The sequence below is a fragment of the Hydractinia symbiolongicarpus genome, chromosome 10 (assembly GCF_029227915.1).
Source record: "Hydractinia symbiolongicarpus strain clone_291-10 chromosome 10, HSymV2.1, whole genome shotgun sequence".
Lineage (NCBI taxonomy): Eukaryota > Metazoa > Cnidaria > Hydrozoa > Anthoathecata > Hydractiniidae > Hydractinia > Hydractinia symbiolongicarpus.
The window spans coordinates 19,228,936-19,253,913 of NC_079884.1; the positions used below are offsets into that span (position 1 = coordinate 19,228,936).

At 34.1% G+C, this 24,978-nt stretch overlaps 3 protein-coding genes across 6 annotated transcripts in view; 1 reads left to right on the plus strand and 2 right to left on the minus strand.

The window, feature by feature from the left end:
• Positions 1-569: 569 nt before the first annotated feature.
• On the plus strand, positions 570-5,052 carry LOC130662509 (uncharacterized). Of its 2 annotated transcripts, XM_057461395.1 has the most exons (3): positions 570-1,116; positions 1,432-2,297; positions 2,606-5,052. In XM_057461395.1, exons 2-3 carry the CDS (start codon positions 1,455-1,457, stop codon positions 4,418-4,420), a joined length of 2,658 nt encoding a protein of 885 aa, XP_057317378.1. In that variant the 5' UTR covers positions 570-1,116; positions 1,432-1,454; the 3' UTR covers positions 4,421-5,052. The 2 variants fall into 2 exon arrangements, with proteins under 2 accessions (XP_057317378.1, XP_057317379.1); XM_057461396.1 differs by lacking the exon at positions 570-1,116 and having other exon boundaries at positions 1,133-2,297.
• LOC130662513 (ATP-dependent DNA helicase RecQ-like) lies at positions 4,709-7,051 on the minus strand. The gene is made up of 2 exons (XM_057461401.1): positions 6,397-7,051; positions 4,709-5,846 (listed from the first exon to the last, which is right to left on the minus strand). Exons 1-2 carry the CDS (start codon positions 6,651-6,653, stop codon positions 5,231-5,233), a joined length of 873 nt encoding a protein of 290 aa, XP_057317384.1. The 5' UTR covers positions 6,654-7,051; the 3' UTR covers positions 4,709-5,230.
• A 3,091-nt stretch (positions 7,052-10,142) lies between these two features.
• The window catches only part of LOC130662508 (uncharacterized), a 33,811-nt gene continuing 18,975 nt past the window's right edge, over positions 10,143-24,978 (minus strand). For 2 of the 3 annotated variants that reach the window (XM_057461393.1, XM_057461392.1), the window contains 12 exons: positions 22,949-22,988; positions 22,581-22,672; positions 22,442-22,502; positions 22,300-22,336; positions 21,832-21,863; positions 21,513-21,757; positions 20,979-21,391; positions 19,593-19,716; positions 18,405-19,175; positions 18,072-18,224; positions 10,537-10,582; positions 10,143-10,431 (listed from right to left, as the gene is read on the minus strand). In XM_057461393.1, the coding sequence (XP_057317376.1) occupies positions 10,300-10,431; positions 10,537-10,582; positions 18,072-18,224; positions 18,405-19,175; positions 19,593-19,716; positions 20,979-21,391; positions 21,513-21,757; positions 21,832-21,863; positions 22,300-22,336; positions 22,442-22,502; positions 22,581-22,672; positions 22,949-22,988 (2,146 nt within the window). In that variant the 3' untranslated portion in view covers positions 10,143-10,299. The remainder of the gene's footprint in view (positions 10,432-10,536; positions 10,583-18,071; positions 18,225-18,404; positions 19,176-19,592; positions 19,717-20,978; positions 21,392-21,512; positions 21,758-21,831; positions 21,864-22,299; positions 22,337-22,441; positions 22,503-22,580; positions 22,673-22,948; positions 22,989-24,978) is intronic. The other variant, XM_057461394.1, reaches the window with a different exon arrangement.

A 24,978-nucleotide genomic window follows, 5' to 3' on the forward strand; every position in this document is an offset into this window, starting at 1 on the left:
GTAATGAACACAAGTCAACTGTCGATAACGATAAAGGTAATACAAAAATACAAAGTAACGTCATTTCACAATTATGTAAATCAATTCAGCAACCTTGATCACAGTCTTCTTAAGTTTTGATGATAAGAAAGGGGGACCCAATGTCGCAAATAAACTAGAGGGCGAGGTTTTCTTCCCCATGCCTTTACATTTAATACAGTATGAATAGAACCTAACTCATTTGCAGTGACTGGTTTAGGAACTGCTTTGTTGCTGAATTTCACAGTAAATTTTTTAAACTCAGCATCATTTGATGTTATACTGAGAATTTTTCTGCCACTGATTCCCGCATATCCGTCCGCAGCTCTGTTCCTTAGTTTTTAATATCCAGCGGATTTACTTTTTTGATTGTTTTCGCTACCACTTTATTCAATTCACTTTTTTTGAAAATTCGTTTACCTTGAAAAAAAATTAATCCATTCGAATCTATTTTCAGATCATTTTTTAATCTCCAGTATTTGATGTACGCGCTTCTGTGAGTGGCAGTCCTGTCTTTCACTGGGATTTTGGATTGTCCATCGTTCATTATTAACTCCGCTATTCAACCTCGTCCCCAGGGCTTGTTAGGCTTTTTATATTTGGACGGCCTGAACAAGGCCCTGGCCCTGGCTGGTCACGTGACAAATTTGATTGGCCGTAAGAACTCGCATAATTAAAACGCGTCCCGCGAGTGATATTAGAGGCAAAATTATGTGGCGAGAAAAAATCAAAATTCGAGAACTTTTCGTGGTGATGGACCGCGGATTAGCAATTCAAAAAGTAGCTCTTTAAAAATGGTGGCTGTTATTTTGTGGGTGTTGCGTTTGGTTTGGTTTTTGATGTTGTTCTACTAGCTAAATGTAGCTAGATTCAAAATTTTGGAAAAACATTATTTTTGATATGAAACTGCAACAGTTCTGAAAGTATTTTACCAGAAAGAAGATTAACAATAACTGGTTGAAAGCAGGTTTGAGCATCTTGTGTTGCTAAAAACTCACACTGTTAAATGAACTGAAGAAGGAACGAACTTCACAAGCGATCAAAACTGTCATACATATATAGCTAGCTATATGTAACATAATGTTTAGCTATGGAAAAGTAAGTGCATATCATCTTGTGTGTTAGGGTAGACTTAAAAATTCTTATTAATATTTAATATTTTGCTTTATGATTTCTTGTTCCTGCATTGAATATGGGTAGGCCTCGTATCCTACACAGGAACCTTAGGCTATGTACCATTTTGTGTTCTGTTAAAGTATTACTTTGTAATTTGTGTTCTCACTGTACTTTCAACATTCATCATTATTGTATGATATTCTTGTGTATGGACAATATATACAAATCCTTGTCAGTAAAACCCTTACAGTAGTTTTGTTTGTTCTGTTGTAATATTTCTAATTCTTAAATTTTCAGAAAATGGAGAATGCAAACATAGCATGGCAGCAGCTGTAACACCAAAGAAGTTTTATCCAAGAAAAAATGTTTCGCAACAGGGAGTGTGTAGATTATGTGGAAAATTCACTCAGCAGAGACACCTAATCAAAATTTTTTCTAAAATTGGATTGGCAAAAAATCTTGCTTCAAAAGTGCATGAAGTGTGTGGCATAGGTATCAACGAGCATGACTGTATAACGAAAGTCGTTTGCCGAACATGCGAATCTTTTATTACCAAGGTTGACGAGTACAGGAACTCTTGTCACAACGTCCAAGGTGAACTTAATCGAAACATGTCTGTCAAGAGAATGCTGCTACCAGAAGATTGTAACACAATCACAAGCAAAAATGAACCTTCTCGTAAGAAATTATTTGATTTAACAAACGTACAAAGTGCAGATAACATTGATAAAGAGAATATTGAATCAAGTGACAGTATTTTGAAAAAATTGAACAATGTTTTTGGCACAAAAGAAGTACCCTTTATTGGGAAATTAATGTGGGAGACACCTGGTTTTAAAGATGTTTTTGTCAAATTATTACTCTCTGATCTGAATATGGCATGTAAAAGTCTATGCAGGAGAGATGAAAATGGTTCAACTTTACTTAACAATACCTATGATGGACTTTCAAATTTGCAGATCAAAAATATCAAAACTGAGATGTTGAAAATCCCCTATTTTGTCGATATTCTGGAAACAATTGCTGGTGATATTGAAAACAGGCAGAGTGAAATAAAATATGCTTTCATTTACTCAATTCTGATGCAGTCACGTTGGCACGAACTAAGTTTATTTCAAAGAATTAACACCACTCTTTTAATAGAAGGTGGTTGCAGTAAACAGGTATGTATATACATAATATAATAATAAAGGATTTTGTGTAAGCAATTGAACTGATTTTTATTTATTCTCACATTACTTTTAAGCTTTTCAGCAAGAGACCTGTGAATCTATCAATTTATTTTTTTAATTTTCTCAATATTGAGTTATCAGTACCTTTTTTCACTTGTTCAGCCTTATCAGTAAGGCTGAACAAGTGAAAAAAAAAACAATTCAAGGGCTGAAGCCAAATTTCCAGTTTCTTATAAAAAAGTGTAGTCTACAGCCTCATTTGTTGAAAATAATCTATTTATATTGGCTTTTGTTTTTAGTTGCAGATACGGTTTCAAAGATTAGGTGTTTGCTTGTGCCCGAGCAGAAGAGAGGTTTTATTGGATTTGATTGGTGGTCATTTTCGTGATGGTGTCATTGATAAAGTTAAAGGTGGAGCTGTGTTTCGAGGGACAGGAGATAATTGGGACATAAGAATTCTCAAAGGTCATATGCATAAAAACAATCAAAATGAAGATCTCCATCTATTTGCCACAAATTTGATTGAAAACCGTCTATCATTTGACCATCTCGATAATGACAATCCAAAACGTGATATTGCATTATTACCACTGAGTACATTTTCATTAAACATTGCAGAGTGGAGGGAATATATCAGAACTTCAAAAATTTTGGTTGGGCGTATTTTGTTGGATTTTTTCCCAAAGTTCAAATTTCTGAAATCATTTGTTCCACAACACATTGATCATCAATATAGCCACGAAATGGGGGAACGGTCATTCATTGCATCTATGCCTATCATTAATGCAAATGAAGCACACTATGGTGATTGTGTAAAGATACTTCGAACGTACGAAAAATGGATCGCAGAAATTTACCATGAAACAGGCATGTTGCAAAACATGCCAAACCTTGATGATGGACCACTTCTTGAAACCTTCCAAGCCAACCCTGGTCAGAAATTTGCACACATCAATTTTACAGATTCTGATCCCATGAAAGAAATGAAAATTGTGTTTGGTGGCGATCAATTAACACGTGTAAGATTTGCTGGTGCAAAAGATTTACTAGCTGGTGCACATACTCCTAGCCATCGATTTGAACACTGCTCTCCTTTTAAACCAGTAATGTGGCATACCAAAGCAGCTCTTTTGCAATATTCATACCACCTCTTGCATAAACCTGAATCCATTGCTGAGAATGGAACGATAAAGTATTTTAGGGAGAAGCTTCGTCGAAAAAATGTTACTCCTGCTAAAGTACTCGATTCTTTTGATGGTTGTGAGGAATTATTTATCAGTCTTGGACGTGCATATATTGTTGTTGCACTGATGAAGTTTTTTGGAATGGAAAGTTTGGAGGATAAACCATCTGTTTACCCTTTCCCTACTAACTTTGTTCATAAATCTGATGCTGAGAAAGACGCGTATATGAATAACATATTGACAAAGTTTTTAGATGAATACTTGCTGCAGAAATCCCCACCAAGAGATGGTGATGATTTTGTTGAAAATTATGGTTTTTGCGTAATATTTCTTACGATTCTGGTTCTGCAACTCAAGGATGCAGCAAAAGAAGGTGATGGAAACCGTACTCTTATCAACCAAAAGATGCTTTTAAATGTGTTTAAATCTTTAGGTTCTTACAGCAAATATGCTCTGGAAATGTTTGTCAGCATTGCTCAAGTTGAGTGTTTACTGACACCACGATTATCTGAGGAGTTTAAGTGGGGGAATTTTGTCAACTGGCGTGGCGGTAAGGGGAAAAATATTGAAGACGACCTTGCTCAGGAGATTGTGAATAAAGTTTCCAAAAATATAGTTCAGAGAATGGGTCCTAACAAGACAATATCATCTATAACTAAAATTACTAAAGCTGCTAACGGAATTAAAGAAATCCTGGAAAATTATGACAAAAATGCTAGTATACACAGATCCTCTACACAACATAGCACCAGTGATGCTTTTGAAGATGAGAATGAAATGATATTAGATCTTCTCGAACTAAAACCTTTTCACCATTCATCAGGTCGTTTCCATAACAGTTTCCCAGCTATAAAAAGGTCACCTTTGCGCTATATGAACGTGACAGATTTTCACAATTGGTTGAAAAAACACAGAGATGAACTAGTTTGAAATTAGTTGCATTTATTTTTTTTAAATATTTTTTACAATTTTATGTTATGATATATATTATATACCTTAAAAGTGAGAAAAAATATTAATTCGAGTTAACGTACAAAAAAGATATGCATCTGAAATTTCACAAGTGGAAGCTTTTTTTGTTTGAGTTCTTTTCTAAGTTTGATGGACCAGAGTTCTTTTCTAAGTTTGATGGACCAGAGTTCTTTTCTAAGTTTGATGGACCAGAGACATAAAAATTGTCAAATTTGCTCCTTAATAAAATATACAGAAAAGTCAGTGTTTATATTGCATAAAAATAGTTTTTTCATATCCTTGTTTTAAAAAATAACCTCACAAATTTTTAACACCTAGGAGCATAACATTCAACAAGGTCATATATTTTTTTTGAATACGTTTCATCGCAAATACCAAATTTATCAAACATATCGTCCAAGGTATTTATATATTGTAACTGTTGTAAGATGTCTTCAATACATTTTGAATTATATTCTTGTTGCGGTAAGACATGGAATAACGCTAATTCAGATTGGATTTTTACTTCAAATAGTTCTTTTCGTAACTTTTCGAAATTAACACCATCCAGTGGTCTGAAAGTTTTTTTTTCAATGTGGTTTAATTCTTTGTCTTCACAATGATTCTCATCTCCATTACAATTAGAACAACATGAAACTTGTGCTTGACAAGAAAATCCAAAATATGTGAGAATAGTTTTTCTCAAACAATTTGTTGTTGTGCAATATTCTTTCATTGCAGTTGACATAATTTTATTATTTTCACTTATATCAGAGTTATTGTAATATATTATTGCAGAAGAGGAATTTCCATACCAAACTCTTGTAAATACGATTCTAATGTAGCTGGTGGTGTGATATGTATGACTTTTGTAACATGTGGTATATTTACACCCATACCAAGTGCAGCTGTGGCAAAAATTACTCGAATGTTTGAATTTTCTTTCCTAATTTCTTCAATTATGTCATATTTCATTAGTTTCGTAGTGGGTGCATGAAATTGTGCAAATAATCTGTTGGCCGGAACACAATTTTCACCAACAAACGGATCTTTAATTTTCGAATTGAACAACTTAAATGCATATCCACAGTACTTTAACTTCATATATATAATAGTCATTGGAAATTTTTCTCTAAGTCTGTTGAGTCCTTTGGTCATTGGCAAAAGAATTTCATCATAACTGGCTTTGCTATAGTTATTTGGCATTCTTTTTCGTACAGTTAGTTTTATATTTGGACGATTTGGACTGCTCCGGACAATTTTGCACGAGGAAATAGATAAACTGTCAGTAATTTTTTCAACCATTGCTAGTGGTGCTGTTGCTGTTAGGGCTAACGTAACTGCTGTTGGGAACAATGCTTTAAGTGTAGCTAAATCGCCAAAGCTTTTACGGAAATCTTCGCCCCTATAAAGAGAAAAATGTGTTTGTTAACTTATATATTATATATATATTTATATATATATTTATCACGTCATTATTTTTAACTTGTTTTTTTATAGATTTTTTATAGCTTTATTTTTTACCTAGTTTTTTACTTTTTAGATATATTATATCTATTGTATATCTTGAAGGAATAAATTTTTAGAGGAAAAAAAAATTGGTGGAATATAATTGTGTGAATAAAAATTAAAATGGAATTTGGCAGATAATTTTTTTGTCAAATCCGCCAAATTTTCTTTCTGTCAAAATTTCTTCCATTTAAGGTATAACACATACATTTTTAAAATAAATTTTATTTATATGTAACAACATATTTGTATCCACAGTTATATATTCTGTTTATGAAAAGTGAAAAATATTTATCGCTTGTAGCTGTATATTTATGAGCTGCGTTTTTTTATTTTGATACATATTTGTATCCACAGTTTTATTCTGTTTATGAAAAGTGAAAAATATTTATAGCTTGTGTATATTTATGAGCTGCGTTTTTTTATTATGATGTGTAAGAACTTACCATAACTCAACACAGTGTGCTTCATCGATTACACAGGCAGCTACATTTTGGCGGAATATAGGACTTTTTAGCAATCTCATGCCTTCTGCACTCAAAATCGACTCTGGATGAGAAAACAATATCTTGGTCTTCCCCAATTTCACATTTTCTGTTATTTGGATTTTGTGAGTGATATCTTTGCTAAATAAGCTGATAATTTCACTAGTTTCCTCTCTTTCTGTATTTAAAACGCCAGCTGGAACACATTGAGCTTCCATTGTTTTTATTTGATCTTCAATAATTGACGTCAATGGAGTCACGACGATTACAATGTTTTGAGAACATTTTCTTGGTAGAAAATCAGGCAACAGTTATATCAAAGACTTCCCATATCCAGTTGGAAGAACAGCCAGTACGTCGTGGCCATTAAGCAAGCTTTCCCAACAGGCAACTTGCTTAGGTTTTAAGAAAAAGCCAGCCACATTATTACATTCAAGTGAAGTTTGAATACGACTAAATAAATTCACCACTTTGTCCATTTTCTGCATTTGGCGTACTAAAATTGTAACTCGCCGAGATTAAAACATTTAATAAGTATTTTTGATGATGGTCTCGACTGCCTGTGTATATTTTTACCGTGTGCGTTGGAAGAGCGAGCAAAATAATTATTTTCAAAATACCCACCATACGTGGGTATTTTGTCGGCACGTGACCAGCCAGGGCCAGGGCCTTGTTCAGACCGTCCAAATATAAAAAGCCTAACAAGCCCTGGGGACGAGGTTGAGAATATACCAATTTTATGTTTGTATAAAATTGAGAATATTTTATTTTCGATAAGATTGATATAGTAAATATGTTGTCGCAAAAATTAGTTTGGCTAGCTAGCTGACACTGAGCTAGCAAGCTTGCTAGATGGTTAATAATTTTTCTTATTTTTGTAATTTTAGTAATTTGATTCAAAGATTATGTCCCTAAAATTCTAGCTGTTTAGACAGTTTAGACGTCTTCACAATTTGTAAAATTTTTGTCACATTTTCACTTGTCTTGATATTTGTTGTCGTTTGGTTTGGTGGGATGTTGATTTTTAAAGTATGTATAGGAAATAAGCAATGTTAATGTTATTTGTTTTTACAACGAAAAATTTAATGCAATTGTTTCGGGTGGCAAGAAAGATTAACAAAAAAACTCGGGTTTGCATGCCGGATGTAGCACTACAGAATAAAAATATTTTTACTATTTTCGTTTGTTATTCCTTTCACTACGAAATAATTTCTGTCACACTTAGTGAAGCGAACGGTCCACATGTATACAAAAGACAGACAAAAAACTCCATCAGTTAAAGCGTAGTGGTCGCATCATGATGATTGAGCTTCCCAGAGGCCATTTCGTTGGTATCAAACTTGCAGTAAATTCAGTTCAAACAGGATTTTTACTTGTCGAGTTGAAAGTGAAAGTTGTTATCAGCTGATTGCTATATTTCCTATGTTCCAGAATTTAGACATTTTAAAGGAGGGCGATTCAAAGAAAATAATGGATTTTAACCGAATAACAAGAAAATAGGCACATTTTATTTAACAAAATGATAAAAAAATTCAGACCAACGAAAGTACCAACTGAGCTTATTAGCATCTTTTTAAGCCAAATGGTAGTAAATCTCAACATGGCACGTTTTTATATCCCACAACATGGTATGTCGTATGTCATCCGTGAATACTTAAATACACAAGCTATGGAACATGTCATACATACGATATTTTGTTAGGCTGGATGTAGCTCTATAGAAATGTATTTGCACTCTTTTGGGTGATCACTGCTTTATCTACACAATATATGTTTTCTCAAACATTGGTCAAGCAGTAAACATAATATACAAAAGACAGACAAAAACGCCTTTGTAGTGGTTATATAGTCATGATTAAGTGCCCCGTGGGGCTATTTGTTGAAAATTAGAAACACAATAACTTAAACACAAAATTTTATGACTTAGAAATTGTTACGGGGTGCTTTTAGACCAATTTAATGCTACTACAATCATGTTCATAATAGCTTTGGAAAAACCACTTTCCCCCTCCCCCCACTCTTCAGTGTTGGTTGGAGGTCTTTTCCAGAGTCGCCGGCAGTATTTTGGGGCACAAATCAACAAAATCAACACTGACTGTAGGGGGAGAGGGGGAAAACTCTGAAAAAAGCCTCAAAAGCCGTTTTTCCAATAATTTATGAACATGATTTTAGCTGGCTATGTATGTTAGCTAGGGTAATTGAAAAAATAATTTATGACTTAGTTGGTACGAGCCGCTCTAAAGTGGACATGCAGTTTAGGACATCTTGAAATGGCAAAACGCCTCATGAATGTGAAAATGTTATTGATTTGAAGGATTCAACTGTGTAGTACCTTCTATTTACCACTTGTACCTACTTAGGTGAAAAACTCATCTAAATATTAGCCAGGGTATATATATATATAAAACGTATATACATGTTATCCCTGACTATATTTACATGAGGTTTGGATCTATATGTATGCTTAGAATACAAAAAATCTTGATTGGTTATTTCCCTTTTTGGCTGCCAACTACCTAAAATGTAAATAATTTATTAATAGGCCAAATTATACGTACAGAAAACATTGCTAAATTGCTGTAAGTAATTTACACCAAGTAGCTATAAGTATTTTCCTAATATTCAGATACACGGACAAGAACAATTATCAAAATCAAGTCTCTAGTTCGATTCGCGATCATCCATGTCTTATTTGTATCTTAACCCCAGCGAGGGTGAACAATTTAATCGAACATGCCGCGTTTACGCATAAATTAGTGACATCACTCCGCCCAATCACAGCACAGAACCGAGAGGCCTGCGCAAGGGCTATGTTCGTATAGCCGTCCCGGATGTCAGAAAAGATACAGGATGCCCTGGGGATGAGGTGTTATAAGACATGATATAATAATTAAAAATAAGAATAGTAAACATTAAGAGAAAACATCTCCTAAAGAGTTAAAATCATACCTAGGAAAACACTATGATATAACACAATATAGTTTATTTGCTGTTTTTATCAGCATCAAACTACTCACCTTACAAGCACGTAAAAATATGTATATTCTAAATCACACAGATAAAAATTCTTCGTAAAAAATATCGCAAATGCACACAACTATGACCAATTCAAAAATAACGTTTTTTACGAAAGTACGCAGAGGGGCGACAGTAGGTCTGAGTTCCAGTGTCAATAGCACTGCATTGGACAGAATCAAAGCAATGAATTTCAATAATATATATATACTTTTTCCTACTAATGTGCGCAGGTACTAATTTTCGTACGTACTAATTTTCGTACATATTAATTTTCACGCATTCGCGCAAAAAGGTTATACAGTGCGCAAAATTTATTACAAAAAGTACGCGCGAAAATTTTGCGCGAAAATATCGTTTTATTTAAGAATCAAAACTGATGGGTTTCAAGTGTTCCTATTTTTTCACGATTAGTAACAACAGCTAAAACAGGATAATTCTAGTCTACATAAAAAACGCTTTTATATTGTGCGTAAAACCTAAAATTGTGTTTCCTTGTTATTTCTGGAAGGATTTGCACTTGCGCAAAAATTAATACGTGATACAAGTTTACATTGACTGCACAAAAATAAATACGCGCGCAATAGATTTTTTTCGTTGCGCGAAAATTAGTACGAATTTTGCTTGTTGTAGACGAAGCGAGAACAAACAACTTCAACTCTTGTCGCGCATTTATAAAAATTAGTAAAATGTATACATAAACAGAATATTTAATTCATAAAATAAATAAAATGTACAACGTTTCATTTTGTTTTTCCTTTTAAGTTAATAAGTCTTGGGACCAGTTGGACAGAAACTACACAACAAAACTGACGTTAATCGTCTATGTTTATGGAAGGTGCACTGATTTTAAAATTCTGAAGCACCTGAATTGTACACATCGGTTGCGATGTTGTTCAACATTATTTTTGACATAAACTCCGTCTTCTGTGCAGCAAGGGAAGCTTCAAATAATGACTCGTCAAGCCGCTCTGGATATTCCTAAACACATTTATACAAATAAGCTTTAATATTGTTCAGAAACAAATAAAAGGTCACAAGTTTAGATAAGGATAAACAAAGATAAAAGTGTTTACAGAAACCCACCAAGGCACGTCTAGAGATGAATGTTGTCTTTTTCTTTCTTGAAAACCTAGATGATAAAAAATAGCGTCAAAGTATCAATTAAATCTGGGCTAAAACATCAGGACGTTCAGTCTTTCACATTTTAACCGTCTGGTTTTTGAAAGCGATCAATAGACCTATTTTAATATCGCCTTTTCATGATCAGCCGTGGTAGTGAAAAATCAAATCATTGCATGAAAACGAGATTAGTTTAGAGAAAATTTAAATTTTCAAGCTGGAACGTGGAGAAGTCTTCATATTTTCTTTCTTTTGCTAAATTATACAGCCGTTATTGTGGCAACTAGACAAAAAAAATGGAACAATTCCAATCTCTGTTACCAGAAGGAAACAACGGAAGTTCTCTGGAAGATTTTGGTTCCTTTCGCGTTAAGGATTTAAAGCAGATCCTAACAGTATATAAAGAAAAGGCTACTGGTTCCAAGGCTGACCTTGTTCTTCGAGTCTACGCTGTGTTTTGTCGTATATTGAGTTCCAAAAATATTAACGAAGCAACAAATCAACGATGCTTAATCAACACTAAAAAAACGGCTTTTTTCAAAGCCACACATAAACAAAAACATTACTTGGCTAGATTTTAAAAAGTCTTCGAACAAGCGAGTGTATTTTAGGTTACGTTTCGACAGCTACAGCTGCTATATGAGTATTTATGTCTATACTATTTATGGTTTCTTTCAGTGTTTAAAAGTTTCCATTTGATCTACTCAAAATGACAATAATAATAATTAATTACTTTTTGGTGGTTTGTTAAATAACAACACACAGTGAATATCTGATCCATGATAGGAGATAATGTTAATGGGATTGTGCCATCCAAAATGTGGTAACATTTAATCCTACCAATAGCTATCTCTACATGAATTCTAACGGAAGCAATTCTGGCAGTTTCCTCACTTTCTTCTGCTCTCAGCTGATCTCTTTGGCCTTTGAAAGGAGGAATGTTTAGTGATACACCTTCTGGTAAGATGTCATCAATATCAAACCCCCTGTCAGCCATAACATTGTCACCACTCTCCAGCTTTTCAAGTATACCTGATTCTTATCACTTACCCTGCCTGCCCATAACTTTGAAACAAAACTAATACTGCCATTTGGTGAAATACCAACTAATGCTTTCCATTTATTATGGTGCTTACATTGTGACCAGGTTCTGGATTGTGACACCATAGCAGATGGTGTCTGAATAAAAATTTCTGTGCCATCTAATATGATACGAGTGAGTGGATATTCATAAAATTGTTTTATCATATATTTTCTGATCAGGCTTTGAGGTGGAAATGGAAAGAGTGAAGTGAAAGAGTGAAAGAGTGGAAAGTGTGAGTGTTTGGGAAGTTTATAGTAAAGAAAGTTAATCCAAGTTGTGAAGATCTTTGACACATGTGCAGTAGAAATGTTAAAACGGTCAGCAAGGTCATCAACAAATAAACGAACCTTTAACCTTACAAGCACTATGAAAAATTAATCTAATAAGACAGCGATCTTTTGCGTCCTGGTTTCGACTTAACAGTGGTTTCGGTTTGATACTTAAGCTCGCCAGTGTTTTTTCAAATGATTTTTGTCCATTCCAGTAATGAATACGATGTAACTTTGGCTCGAAATATGTAAATACAGAAATAAGTGATTCATAATTTGGAAAGCCAGTGTATAATTTAATTGCTGATGGATCGTGTTTTATTCGTTCCAAATTAAATGCATTAGTTTTGTATCTTAAAATTTCTTCACCCATTTAAACAATTCTAGATTTTAATTCCGAAATTTTCTCATGAAATTAATTGATTTGTTTTTCCATCTCTGTCTGAAGCGTGCACACATTGGCCAAGATACACTGTGTCAAATGTATGCTTGCGTATGAATGGTCTCTTAGGATATTCACCTCTTTATTTTCCAATGTATAGAACGGGGCATGCACAAATGAAAAGTCTGTCTGGGTCTTGGCATCCACTGAACATCTGTTAGCATCTTCCTTCAACAATGAGCTATGCATGATTGGTGATGGATTTGGTGACAATGGTGAAGACAATAAGGACATGCAAGTGTTGTTGTTGATTGGCTACCAATGCTTTCACTAGTATCAATGGAAAGCTTTTTTTTATTGGTAAATAGCTTCTCTCTTTTGGTGCTGCTCGTGATGGTTTTGTTGAAATAAAACTTTGGTATAAATTTAACAAGGGCTTTACTCCTTTCTTTAACCTCCATCTGTTTGGGTTTCGCTTATAGTCACTTTCCTTGAAGTGTAAGTTACAAAGACGTGTATACTGGTTGACAATAAATCTTTAGTGGGAAATTTAAAAAAATGGAATGGTGTTCTATTTCCAGATGTCGTTATAAGTACTTCCACAGCCAAATGCTGCGCACTCAAAACCACAAGAAATTTTTCGCTTCCTAGCTCCCCCACTACTACTACTTTTCGATATTTTCCATATTTATAATCCAAGAATACAAGTTAAAATAATACAAAAATCTTCTTATAAGTAGTGACTTTCTTGGTGAAACGCAACACTCAAAATAAGTTTTATCTAAACTAACCTCGTTTTCATGCACAGCTCTTAAATTCGGCGTGTACTTTGCGGAACGAAAATCGATATTGAAAATAGGTCTATACTGGTTTTAAGGCATTCTGATTAGCTTAGTGCTTTAAACGACGGGCCGATATGAAGCGGTATGTAAAAAGCACGATAAAACAAGTTTCAAGAAGCATTGGAAATTATTATATATCTAACTTCTACAATACATTTAGAGATACCAAAATTTCATAGGATAGAAACAACAACAATGTCAAGTTTCATTGTTGAAAAATCCAGATTTAGAGTCAATAAACTTGTTTTGTTGTTGCTTTTTCAACATAGCTAGTTAATAACCTAGCTAACTTGTCTAGTTATTTGGCCTCAAAGTTTTAAATGCACTGTAAATAGCCTCATTAAAGACAATTTTTATATATACGGAGGGTCGAGGGCTAAAATATGCTGATATCAGCAGAAAAAAATCTGAAAATCATAAGGCAGAACCACATTTTTTTCTCGACGTTGTTCATCGTATTGGCTAGCGCTGAAACTTGTGAATGAGGCTCAACTGAACTTCGCGGTTGGAAGCTAAGCAATCATGGCTTGGATCTGAAGACAATGCAAAGAAATGCCATGAGTAGTGCAAGGGAAAGAAGAAGTTTGGAAGAGAAATTTTTTATTGGGTTTACAAGAATTTAAGGCACCCTACAATGAGAATTAAAGAACAGAAACTTCTTTCTGATGTCTGATCATAAGGGATGGTCACATCTGGATGTTATTTAATTTGTGATTTTAAGCTACTTAGTAACATCCCAACACTTCAGGGGCACATTTCTTATAAACAGTTAAGTGATAAGTACAAGCTATATACATTTTTTTATGTAGCTAGCTACATAAAAGATTTTTCGAAGTATTGTGTAAATAAAGATAGCTAGCTAGCTATAGCCATTTTCGATCTTCCATAACAGTGAACAGTGAACAGTCGAGACATGAGTATATAGCTAGTTAGGTATGCAAGGCATTGTATGTTGGTTAAATACGTCTTCACGACAAACAGAAACCTATTTCTCATAAATAAATTTTTTTGTAGATTTTTAGGTTTCTTTTATGAAAATCAAAATTTGGGAAACTATAGCAAGAAGTGATATTCACTTGTAGGGAAAGACCTGAAGTCTCAGTCCAGGTTAAGACTTAGTACAGGGTAAACTGTGTCACACTTAGTTTAGTATATAATTTGTCACAAATCCAGTGGAATGTTTATAGCATTAAAGGTGTAATATTTTTTTCATAAACCAACATTCACAGGACTTATGATGAAGCCTATTATTACTTCTGCGAAGCAAATACAGTTGTTTAGCATTTTTTATTTCGCAGAATAAGTTCCTGTGGATATTTAGAAATTAATTGAGTGGCATCAGGTTGAGCAATTAGGGCAAGTAAACTGTGTTGTACATCCAGGTGGACAAAAAAATAACTTTCTAACAACTTTGTATTTATGCGGCGTAAAATTTAGATTTAAAATTTAGCAGTGTGCTTTAGAAGCACATCCCCACTTTCTCTGAGCTGGATAAGGTATTTGGTACTAAACCTAGGACACATTTTATCTGTCTGAATTATTTTAATCCTGAGAATCATTTTTAATGTTTTCTTTACATCTAGCTTGTCAAAATGGATTTGCTGTCAGAAACAGTTTATCGGCGTCTTTGAAAATGGCTAAATTCAGAAACTCAGAAACTATGATAGTAGTAAAAAAAATTTTGGGTCCATTTCATCAAACTGTTCTAAAAACATATAATACTAAGTTTCAAGTCATTATTTTAATTTTTACTGAAGTAAAAGGACTTTTACTTGTACAAAAAGCATAGTTTTTCATACCACATACACCACGAAAATTTTACACACTCTGTGGGACATAGGTTTTAAACCTAAAAAATCCTCAGCGAGAGATTTGAATAATTATAAATCACAAAATCGCAAAAGTTTATCTTGAAAGAGTTTAATTTTGATAATGCTAAAGTAATCCTCGTGAAAATTTTTCTGCTGTTCTTTTATAAAGAAACATTTTATATTATTCATAATGGGGTAACTTGATGAACAATGAAATTTCCTGCAAGTGTTTTCAAATATGTGTAGTATAAGGCTAAAAACTGTGATGAAATTTTTCTCTTAAATTTGGACTTTTGAACCAGCTAAAAAACTCAGCCTTGTCCTTTTATACTTAGTCTAGCTAGCTATAGCGAAAAAGTTTAATATTTAAACTTTACTTAGTATTAACTAATAAATACTAGTTTAATCCTAAATGTAGCTATAGGGTACCTAAGCTTTACGACAGTATTTGGCAGCAAAAAAATGCCGCGGTAAATCATATTTACGACGGCAAATGTCAAAGTTACTTTAGCCATTGCGGAGAAACACCATCATATCTATTTTTCATAATAACTAATTTTTTTAGCATTTTAATTTTAAAACGCGCATTTCTTTTTATAATATGAAATTATCAAGTGTAAAGAGCCTAACTTTGCGAAATCGATTTTTATTTTTTGCTACTCTCAATCTAAAAATAAGGCAGCGGTACATACATTCGAAAGATTAAATGAAGATCAAGAATGGTTTCTACTAAAATAAACATTAACACGAAAGTTCAAACTTTTTGTGCGCGCATGGATATTATAACTATTATCTATTGTGTGATGTAAGTGAATTATTGGATACAGGAAATAGACATTTTTTACCAGAACCAACGATAGTCCTTCTTTCGCATAAAAAAATTGTGACGGCAAAATTTTGCCGCCGTAAATTTAGAATACGACGGCTCCTCGATGGCAAAAGTAGAATGCCGTCGTTAATTCAGAGTGCTGGTACGTAGATCCAAAAAAATTGTGTCATTGGCTCGCTCTTTAGAAATAACACCACGCAACAATAAAACCGTGCTTTGCTATCCCGTAACCTATACCGAGATTTGGTTGTGATATATGTCGGAATTAATTGTCTGTAACCGTGGAAAGATCTGTCATTCAAATTTTGATGAGATCAGCAAATATTTCAGTATATTGAATACTGTCCTTTACCAAAATTAAACTGAAAATGTAAAAATACAGTTTACGAAACAGCTCTTAAAATTTTACACGACATCCTACACAAATGTCAAATCGCATGAAATCTTCCCCAAAAAACCTTACACAAAATATAAAAAACAACAGCTTGCAAGGTGTAAAATCTAAAAGAACATGCTTCCTGCCATGATTCAGCTATAAAAACACATATTGATAATTGTCCCCAGTGTGAACATTAATTTTCCATTAACAATACGTTTTCTAAAGATGTTGACGTAATAAAATTCAAATTGAACTTACTGCGAGAAAATGCACCAGTTATTGACACCTCGGATAATTCTTCTGTTCAAAGAGGCGTTTCAAAACGGATTTGGGGACCCAGGTTTGGGAAAATTACCCAAATTGGTCCTAAGTGGTCCCTAGTTACCCAGGCTGTAAAAAATCATTGACGTCACCATCTCGTTTTTAAGTTATTTGGCCTCAAAGTTTTAATTGCACTGTTCACCGCGTGGGTAACTAGGGACCACCTGGGACCAATTTGGGTAAGTTTCCCAAACCTGGGGCCCCAAATTCGTTTCGGAATGGACGGGTTGATGACGTCATCAAAAAACTTTCAAACCCTAATATCTCTGTAACCGTTTGTCAAAAGAGCACGATCCTATACACTTGCTTGACCAGCGTTTCAAGATCTATACAATGAAGGCAACAGGTATACAAATTTCAAAAAAAAATTGGGTTTCGACAGGCCATTGCTGACGTCAGGAAAAATTTTTAAACCCTTATATCTCATTAACCGCTCATCATCATCAAAAGCACATGATCATATACATTTTCTTGATCAGCAGTTTTAGCTCTACACAATAGAGGCAACGGGAAAACAAGGTTCTAATTTTTCTTCTGTGGGTGGGTTGCTGAGGTCATCAAAATTTATTTTTATCCTGCCTCAGTGGATTTTTCCACGGGCTTCATCGACTAGCTATTAGATACTAACGTTAAAGTAGTGTTATTGACTTATAAAATTTAACATTTCAGACATACTTTTTCGGCGACATCAAAGAACACATCCACCATGACCATCCACTTGGTATAGGAAATATTACAAAGAGCCGTTATTTATATTTTAATGACGTCAGCACTGTCAAGTTCATATATATAACAATTTTTTTTAGAACTTTGGTAACCCGCGTAGCGTCTATTGTAAAGAGCTTAAAACTCAGATCAAAATAATGTACATGAACATGTACATTTTAGGAAAAGTTAAGGAGACATTTATATAAATATATAAAAGACATATATAAATCTTGCTTATGTCAGCAAGGACCCGCCAACCTACAATTTCGTTTTAGTAATTTGTTTACACGTTGCCTCTACTGTGTAGAGCTTAAAACGCTGATGAATAAAATGTATAGGTTATAGATGTATTGTAATGGCTTCATCAATTTAAATTTAGGCTATTCCAGTTAGGCTGACGTTAAATTCATGTTCTTGACGCCGTGACGTTTAATTTGCTGAACATTTACACAAGCATATTTCGGCGACATAAGAGGGAAATGAAACCATCCACTTTGTCTGTTACAGACGCACGGACACACGTGTCGCATAACATAAAAGAAAAAAGGCTCGTGGAAAAATCTAAGAACAATCCAAGAAAAACGAAAAAATAGGTTGTCTTAGGTGATTTGTTGCTGCCAGCAGTGCATATACAAAAAAATTGCGAAATTTGCCTATTCCAAAACGGATTCGGGGACCCAGGTCTTTTAATCATCCGCGATATTAACGTCTCGCGAATTTATTTAGCTTTTTTTTATGCAAAATTTAATCTAATAGAACGCGAATATTAGTTCTTGCGAAAATTCATTTCCTTAAATTCCGGTCAAGTAAACAGTCCAGAAAGTTTTGATATCACCCAAATGGTTTTTAGCTATATAAACGAAGTCAAACTCACAATTTCGATGGTGGAGCATCGGCTTGATAAAATGAATGATGATGGTGAAAAACATTTTGAGTAAGATGTTCGTCGCCTCCGATTGGAATGGTTACAGCAGTAAAGTGTAGGTGATTGCTCGTTTTATTAGGTTGGGATAAATTTGCTAAGAAACTAAGAAATAATTAAATTATTTAATCAAACCTTCTTGAAGTATCTGGTAAACAGAAAAAAGCAAGCCTTATCCATTATTTAAAATAACAAGTCCCTACAGTACATTATGTCAAATAAATAAAGAATTTTACACACAGCCTATTTTACTTTACACACAATTCTTATGTTTAAAACTTATACCTTGGTTGCTGAGTACAAGCAGAGTTTGAATCTTTGGTAGTTCTTGGCACTGCATCATTGAAAAGAAATTTAGGTACAGCATCGACTTTATTGTCAAATAAATAACCACCATGACGGTGTGATTCTATTCCTCCACATACCGGACACGAGAATACGTACACTGGTGTAGATGATTTGTTAGTTTTTTCAGCAGATTCTTGACCTGTTTTTTGTGTCGACCGAAGCTGTTTGTTTAATCCTTTTATCTTTTGTTCCAAGTTGGTCATAAATTTGTTGTTGTTGTTGTTGTTATCAGGTGACAGGGAGTGTTTTTTCTCATTCTCCTTCAATCTTTTGGACAACTCGACTAGCCTCTTGTTTAGTCTATCCAAAACATCATGTGACTCTCTTTTAGAGTTGTCGTATAGTGTCTTAGTATCACAATCACTATCCCCGGTGAGGTCAGTCAGATTTTTAAGATGTCGTTGTGAGGTAAAAGAAGAAGACGCTTTATCGTACAACTTTACCGATAACTTATCAATTTTAGCATTTAACTTTTCAAACATTCTAATCTGTCTGCTAAATAACTCTTCTGGGATCACTTCTGTATAACTTTGGTCTTGTTCTTTACGATGTTTGTTACGAGGAGGCGGTTGTTGATAAGAATGCCGGACTTCAATCTGCCTGTTCAGCGGCATATACCGTTCCTGTTGAAGAGGAAGCGTTGAGTGAAGATCAAGCACAATATCACGTATGTCTTGCATTTCTTCCTGTAGAGCTTCCATCTTGCAACTGAAAATAGAACAGAAGATATTCTTATAAAGCATAACATTTTATGTATACCAAGGCGTGGAAATCAAGCATAATGCATAAATTCAGTCTTATCTCGAAATACATTTGAATGTGTTCAAAAACATGAATTTTGGCAAAACATGTTGCTATCCTGCCCAAAGAGTATAAGCATAAAAAAGTAGGCCAACATTATTAGGCAAATTGTCAGCATATTTTGAGGCTGAAACACTGAAAAAGTTTTCATAAGCATACAAAGGCTAAAGAAAGAAAACAGTGCTTATAAGAAAATATTATGTATCAACAAATGAAAAACACTTCTCTAGCACACAAAGTCCAAATGCTAAAAAACCGCTGCTTAGTGACATTTTTACATAAAAATCGTTCTTTCTGTTACTAGACGAGCAATGTAATCGGTACCTTTTGTTAAATGCTTTTCGCTCCATCTTAATTTCTGGTTCACATCGGACGTATTCTTTACGCGTCACTGTTGTTGATATGTCAGCAGGAGCATAACCACTCCGCTCACTTTTTTGCGGTAAAACTATAAAAGATGTTAAACAGACGACAACTTAACCCACCATCGAAAGAACAAAAAAAAACTGTGCTCGATCACTTTTGCAGTATAAGCACAATAACTACGAAAAAAAACGCAATATTATGTATTTATAAAAAGTAAACATCCATCCATAAAAGATGACTTTGTTGCTATTGTAAGCAGAAAACTTCTGTTGTTATTCACAATTACTTTAACGTGGACAAAGAAAAGCTCGAAAGATAAATACTGCTCACCCTAGTGGACTTTGGATAGAATCAAAAAGGGATGCGGTCTAAGACCGCGTTTACACGCAGTCGGGTTGACATTTAATCCGGGGATAAAACTCGTCCCGGGATGAAACAAAAAGTGTTTACACGTAAGCCTCATCCAGGGATAAAATCAGCATATTTTCATCCCAGGATAAGTGATCTTATCCCGGGATGAATCATTATTTTGCTAACTTTGCGTTTGATAATTCGAAGTGATTTGTGAGGTCAAAGTCAAACAAGAAATGCAGAACAATGGCGCCTGAGAGAAGTTTAGTATTGTTGATTACAATTATATCCACAATTTTGACTATAGCATCTCTTCTGGTACAGTTGCATTTAGTATTATTAATACAACCAGAGCCACATAGAAAAAATGTAATTCTTGTCTTCAAGCAAAGCTAACATTTTTCTTCTGTTATCTACAAATTTAGCAGCGCTGCTAAGTTTTCGTTTTGTTCCACTTTCATTACTTTCTGAGCTACTTAAACATATGCTACGACCATCCAAATTTTTTTCGTTTTCTTCCTGATTTGCTTCGCTGTCATTTTCACTCTCTTCTATAGATTTCACCCACACAGTTTTGGTCACTTTCCAGAGACGTTATGCTGTTTTTTACCTTAACAAGAACCGGTGAACCATCCCAAATGCGCTTCAGGGTATCCCAGTTGTTTCATATTTAACGTCCAGAAAGAACGCAAAGTTTTTATGGCTCCTATATTTAAAATCATGTTTAAGGTGTACAAGCATTCTTATCCCGGGATAAAAAAATGATTGTGTTTACACGGTTTTTTTTTCCTGATTTCATCCCGGGATGAAATAAATAAAACTGTTTACATGCATTTTTTTCTTGATCTCATTCCGGGATAAGATTTCATCCTGCTTGAAACGAGTAAACGTAGTGATGATTTTCACTAGTAACAGGGGTGAACTCGACTCGAGATGAGATTTCACATATAAACGGCCTCAAGAGAGGGAGAATTAGATGAAGTGTTTACATACCCTCTGAAAACCTGTAAGTCTCCACAGGAGAGTGCAAACTTCTTGTATGTGATTTCCCTCGCACCCAACTTCGTGGCGTTTTAGAAGCTTTATGACTAGTACTAGAGGTCAGGGTCTTAGTGAAACCGGCATTACTGACATTGCGTTTAGTGCACATGAAGTCTCTCAAACAAGTTATACGTCCCCTGTACGTTTCACCTGAACCTGCCTCTGAAGCTAAGCTTCCATCCACACTTGGAGGCCTGGAAACAGTGTGTTGTGTCAGATGTCTGTGCGGTCTTACGTTACCAGCTCGTTCCGATTCGATAAAGCCACTATCCTCTGTACTGTTCATTGTATTTGGACGTACATTGTCCGTATTTTGTTTGAGGTCTTTCGATGGTTTATGTATGAGGCTCCTAGCATCATAAGATCTATAAAAAAATACATAGACGCAACACGCTAGCCTCTGATATTAATAGTGAAAGATTAAAAAAGGTAACACGCAAATGTTTGAAATTAATTTGAAAATACCAAAATTAATAACAAAAAAACCTAGTTCTACGTCTTGTACTTGATCTCCTCCCTGTTTCGCTTGCACGTTCACTGGGGATTAGTAGCGATCGTTCGTATGACAACCAAGATGAAGAAGGGTTTTCAACACAGTGTGTCGATGATTTATTAAAAGGTCCCAAACTTTGGGATAAGTATTTCGCGTCTAATTCTTCAACTTTTGGAGTTTTTGAAGTATGGTAACCTGACGTAGTAAGGTCCTCGGTACCTGGTTTCCATTCATTCCCCTGATGAAAGAAAGAAAAACAATAAAAATGGTTACAAGCCAAAAAAAGAAGATGCAAGGTTAAAAGCAATATACCTTTTCATTTGAACTACTTGAATCTGTGGAGCCTAAACATAAAAACAACTTTAAATGGATAAACATTTACAACAAATGCGAACACTTTTTTACGCCCGTTTTCATTAGACGCCCCGTCCTCGATTAAAAGCTCCCTTAGGGGCGTTTTTTTTCGATACATGATACAAATGTTGAATAAGGAATTTCATAAAAACTTATTCAAAATATTCGAAGAAGGTAATGTTCAATGCTGCACCCGCATTTAATGCAACTGGCAATAGCAATATTGATAGTAATGTGAAATTTGTTAAGAAATATGTATACCATTGGCAGGAACAAAAATTACCAGTTTATTAAACGCCTCTTATTTTAAAAGCCTTCTATTTTAAAAGTTCCTCGAATAAACGCTCTCTTAAAATCGAAATATTTAAGCATTGCGGTATTCATCAGTTTTCGCATTTTTGATGTAAAATATTAGTTACAACTAACCTTTTACAAAAACATCGTCGTTCGCATTTTGACTTGACTGTAAACAAAAATTAAAAGCATTAAACCAAAAATGTGCAGTACTAGGACAATGTACCGTCTTATTTAATGGTATATTACTATTGACAGACAAAGTTAAACTTACAATAGATGTTTCTGAGATTTTTCCAGCTTTTGTAGCAGATGCAGGTGATCTAAACATAATTCTTTGATCTAATGATCTTGATTAACATTTAGGAGAAATCCATTCTAGTTTTTGCATATAAAAGCATACTTAATAATACCTAATACGTGGGGAGTTGTTTCCAAGCTTGCGTCGCAGCTGTTCTCCTATCTCCTCATCTATTTCCTCAAGACGAAGACTCAGGCGGTATACCTTAAACGAAATTACACCATTAAGCTTCACTAACCATAATATTAACAAACACATAACCAGTGAAAGAAATTTCTAGATACTATTGCATTTGTTTCTAATAAGTTAGCATTTTAGACACGATAAAGAGTTTGTTATAAAGATTTTTTACAAGAGGTGTTGGGTTTCACACTATAATGTTTATACAAACGCAAATGCATCTGGCATCGAGTACCTGAAAAGACAGTATGACAGGTGCATCAAAAATAAAAGAAACAAGGTTAGTGCTCGTTGTCTTACCTCGCCCTCCAAACTGTTGAATTGGAGAAATTCTGAATTGCTAAAAAAAATACAAAAAAGACATTACGTAATGATATCAAGAACACAATAGCACGTTTATTAAACACAATGACAATATTAACAACAACAACAACAACAACAACAATAATAATAATAGCACAATATCAGCATTATCATCAACAGCAATAATAATACTAATAAGAATAAAAACACACATTCGGACTAAAACAAAACCCTACCCATTGTCGTCACTAATATTACTTTCAGAATCTTCTAAAATAAATACCCACGGCTGATTCTTACGAGTCATTCTTTAAACTAATTTATATTACCGAAAGATCTCTTATTTATTTACGAAAGTGAGTTTATTAATGAACACTCTCCATTATAGTTTATAAAATACATAAATGAAGCATTTTTAAAATTCAAAAAAATATATATATTGATGGTAAATTTAGTTTAATGCTGCCATGTCTTAAAGAAAACTACTTTATAAACAAAAAAAAAATGCATTAACGTCTTTTATAACTTTAATTATGATAATGTTGTTATTAATGACCCCATTAATGCATTGTAACTAATATAACAGAATAGATATTGACAACACAAATATCAAACCATTAATTAACCACAAAATTAAATACTTTAATTGGAGAAACTTTCGCGAGAGAAACTTTTGCGAATTCGCTATTTTTCGTCATTTTCGCGAAAGTTTATCTCGCGCACATCGAAATAATTCACGTCGGGGACCACGAAAGCCCCGAAATTCGTGATTAATAGCCTTGCTGACGTCAGCAACAATTAAAACATTTTAAGAATTTTGTATTTACCAAATAACCTAAGTCCACTCTGAACATTGACAAGTGAACTTTGACAAGTTCAAGATGTGTGAATCTAATATAGAATGAGCCTACACAATTACTTATGGTGGCGAACTTCGAAATTCGTTGTCTTGTCCCAACATATTGTGACCACGATTGTAGGTCTTAACATTTGAGGGAGGCCGAAGACCCCTCTGCATACTATGAATAGCGTACACTCTTTCTTTAAAGACAATTTTTTCCTATATATACAGAGGGTGACACTCGAGGGCTAAAATATGCTGATATTAGCAGCAAAAGTCAGAACCACATTTTTTCAATATTAACCAAGGTTCCTTGACGTTGTCTATCGTATTGGCTAGCGCTGAAACTTGGGAACGAGACACAACTGAACTTCACAGTTGGACGCTAAGGAATCATGACTTTGAACTGATAATATTTTGTAATTTTGAGCTACCTCGCACATGTCATCACTCCAGAGGTTGAATAATTAAGTAATAAAGTAGCTACAAGTAGCTGTATACATTATATTGATGTAGCTAGCTACATAAAAGATTTTTTAAAGTAACCTGTCATTTTTAAAAAAGGTAGCTAGCTTTTTTGACCTTTGCCTCAGTGAACAGTTATGACTTGAGTATATAGCTAGATATGGATGCAGGGCATTGTATGTTAGTCAAATATGTTGTCACGACTAACAGAAACCAATTCATAAATAAATTTTTATGATGTTCTTTTTAAAGGAATATTTCATATTATATGGGCTAACTTGAGGAAAAATGAAATTTCTTGTAGGTGTTCTCAAATATGTATAATATATGGCTAAAAACTATGATGTAATTTTCATCTTAAGTTTCGACTTTTGATCCAACTGAAAAATCTCAGTCTTGTCCTTTCATACTTAGTCTAGCTAGCTATAGCGAAAAAGTTTAATATTCAAACTTGACCTATTTTACGTAGTATTAACAAATAAATAGGTAACTAAGCCACCTAAGAACAACATCAAACAACGTCAAGGCTGTTTTCTTTTGTAGACATACTTGGTGGTATTTCTGTATAAGTACCAAATTTTTGTGTACATTCTTTGTGCTTATGCTAGTTCCCGTAACCTATACTGAGATTTGCTTTTGATATATATCAGAATAAAGTGTCTTTAATGAACAATTGTTTGCACTTTACATTGTTTTTCTGTTAAGGAAATTATCCAAAAAA

Coding starts and splice junctions, on each gene's coding strand:
- LOC130662509 (XM_057461395.1), top strand. CDS start 1,455: ATGGCAGCAGCTGTAACACCAAAGAAGTTTTATCCAAGAAAAAATGTT. Junction 2,298..2,605: donor AAGGTGGTTGCAGTAAACAG/GTATGTATATAC, acceptor TTTTGTTTTTAG/TTGCAGATACGGTTTCAAAG.
- LOC130662513 (XM_057461401.1), bottom strand. CDS start 6,653: ATGGAAGCTCAATGTGTTCCAGCTGGCGTTTTAAATACAGAAAGAGAG. Junction 5,847..6,396: donor GCACACTGTGTTGAGTTATG/GTAAGTTCTTAC, acceptor TTCTCTTTATAG/GGGCGAAGATTTCCGTAAAA.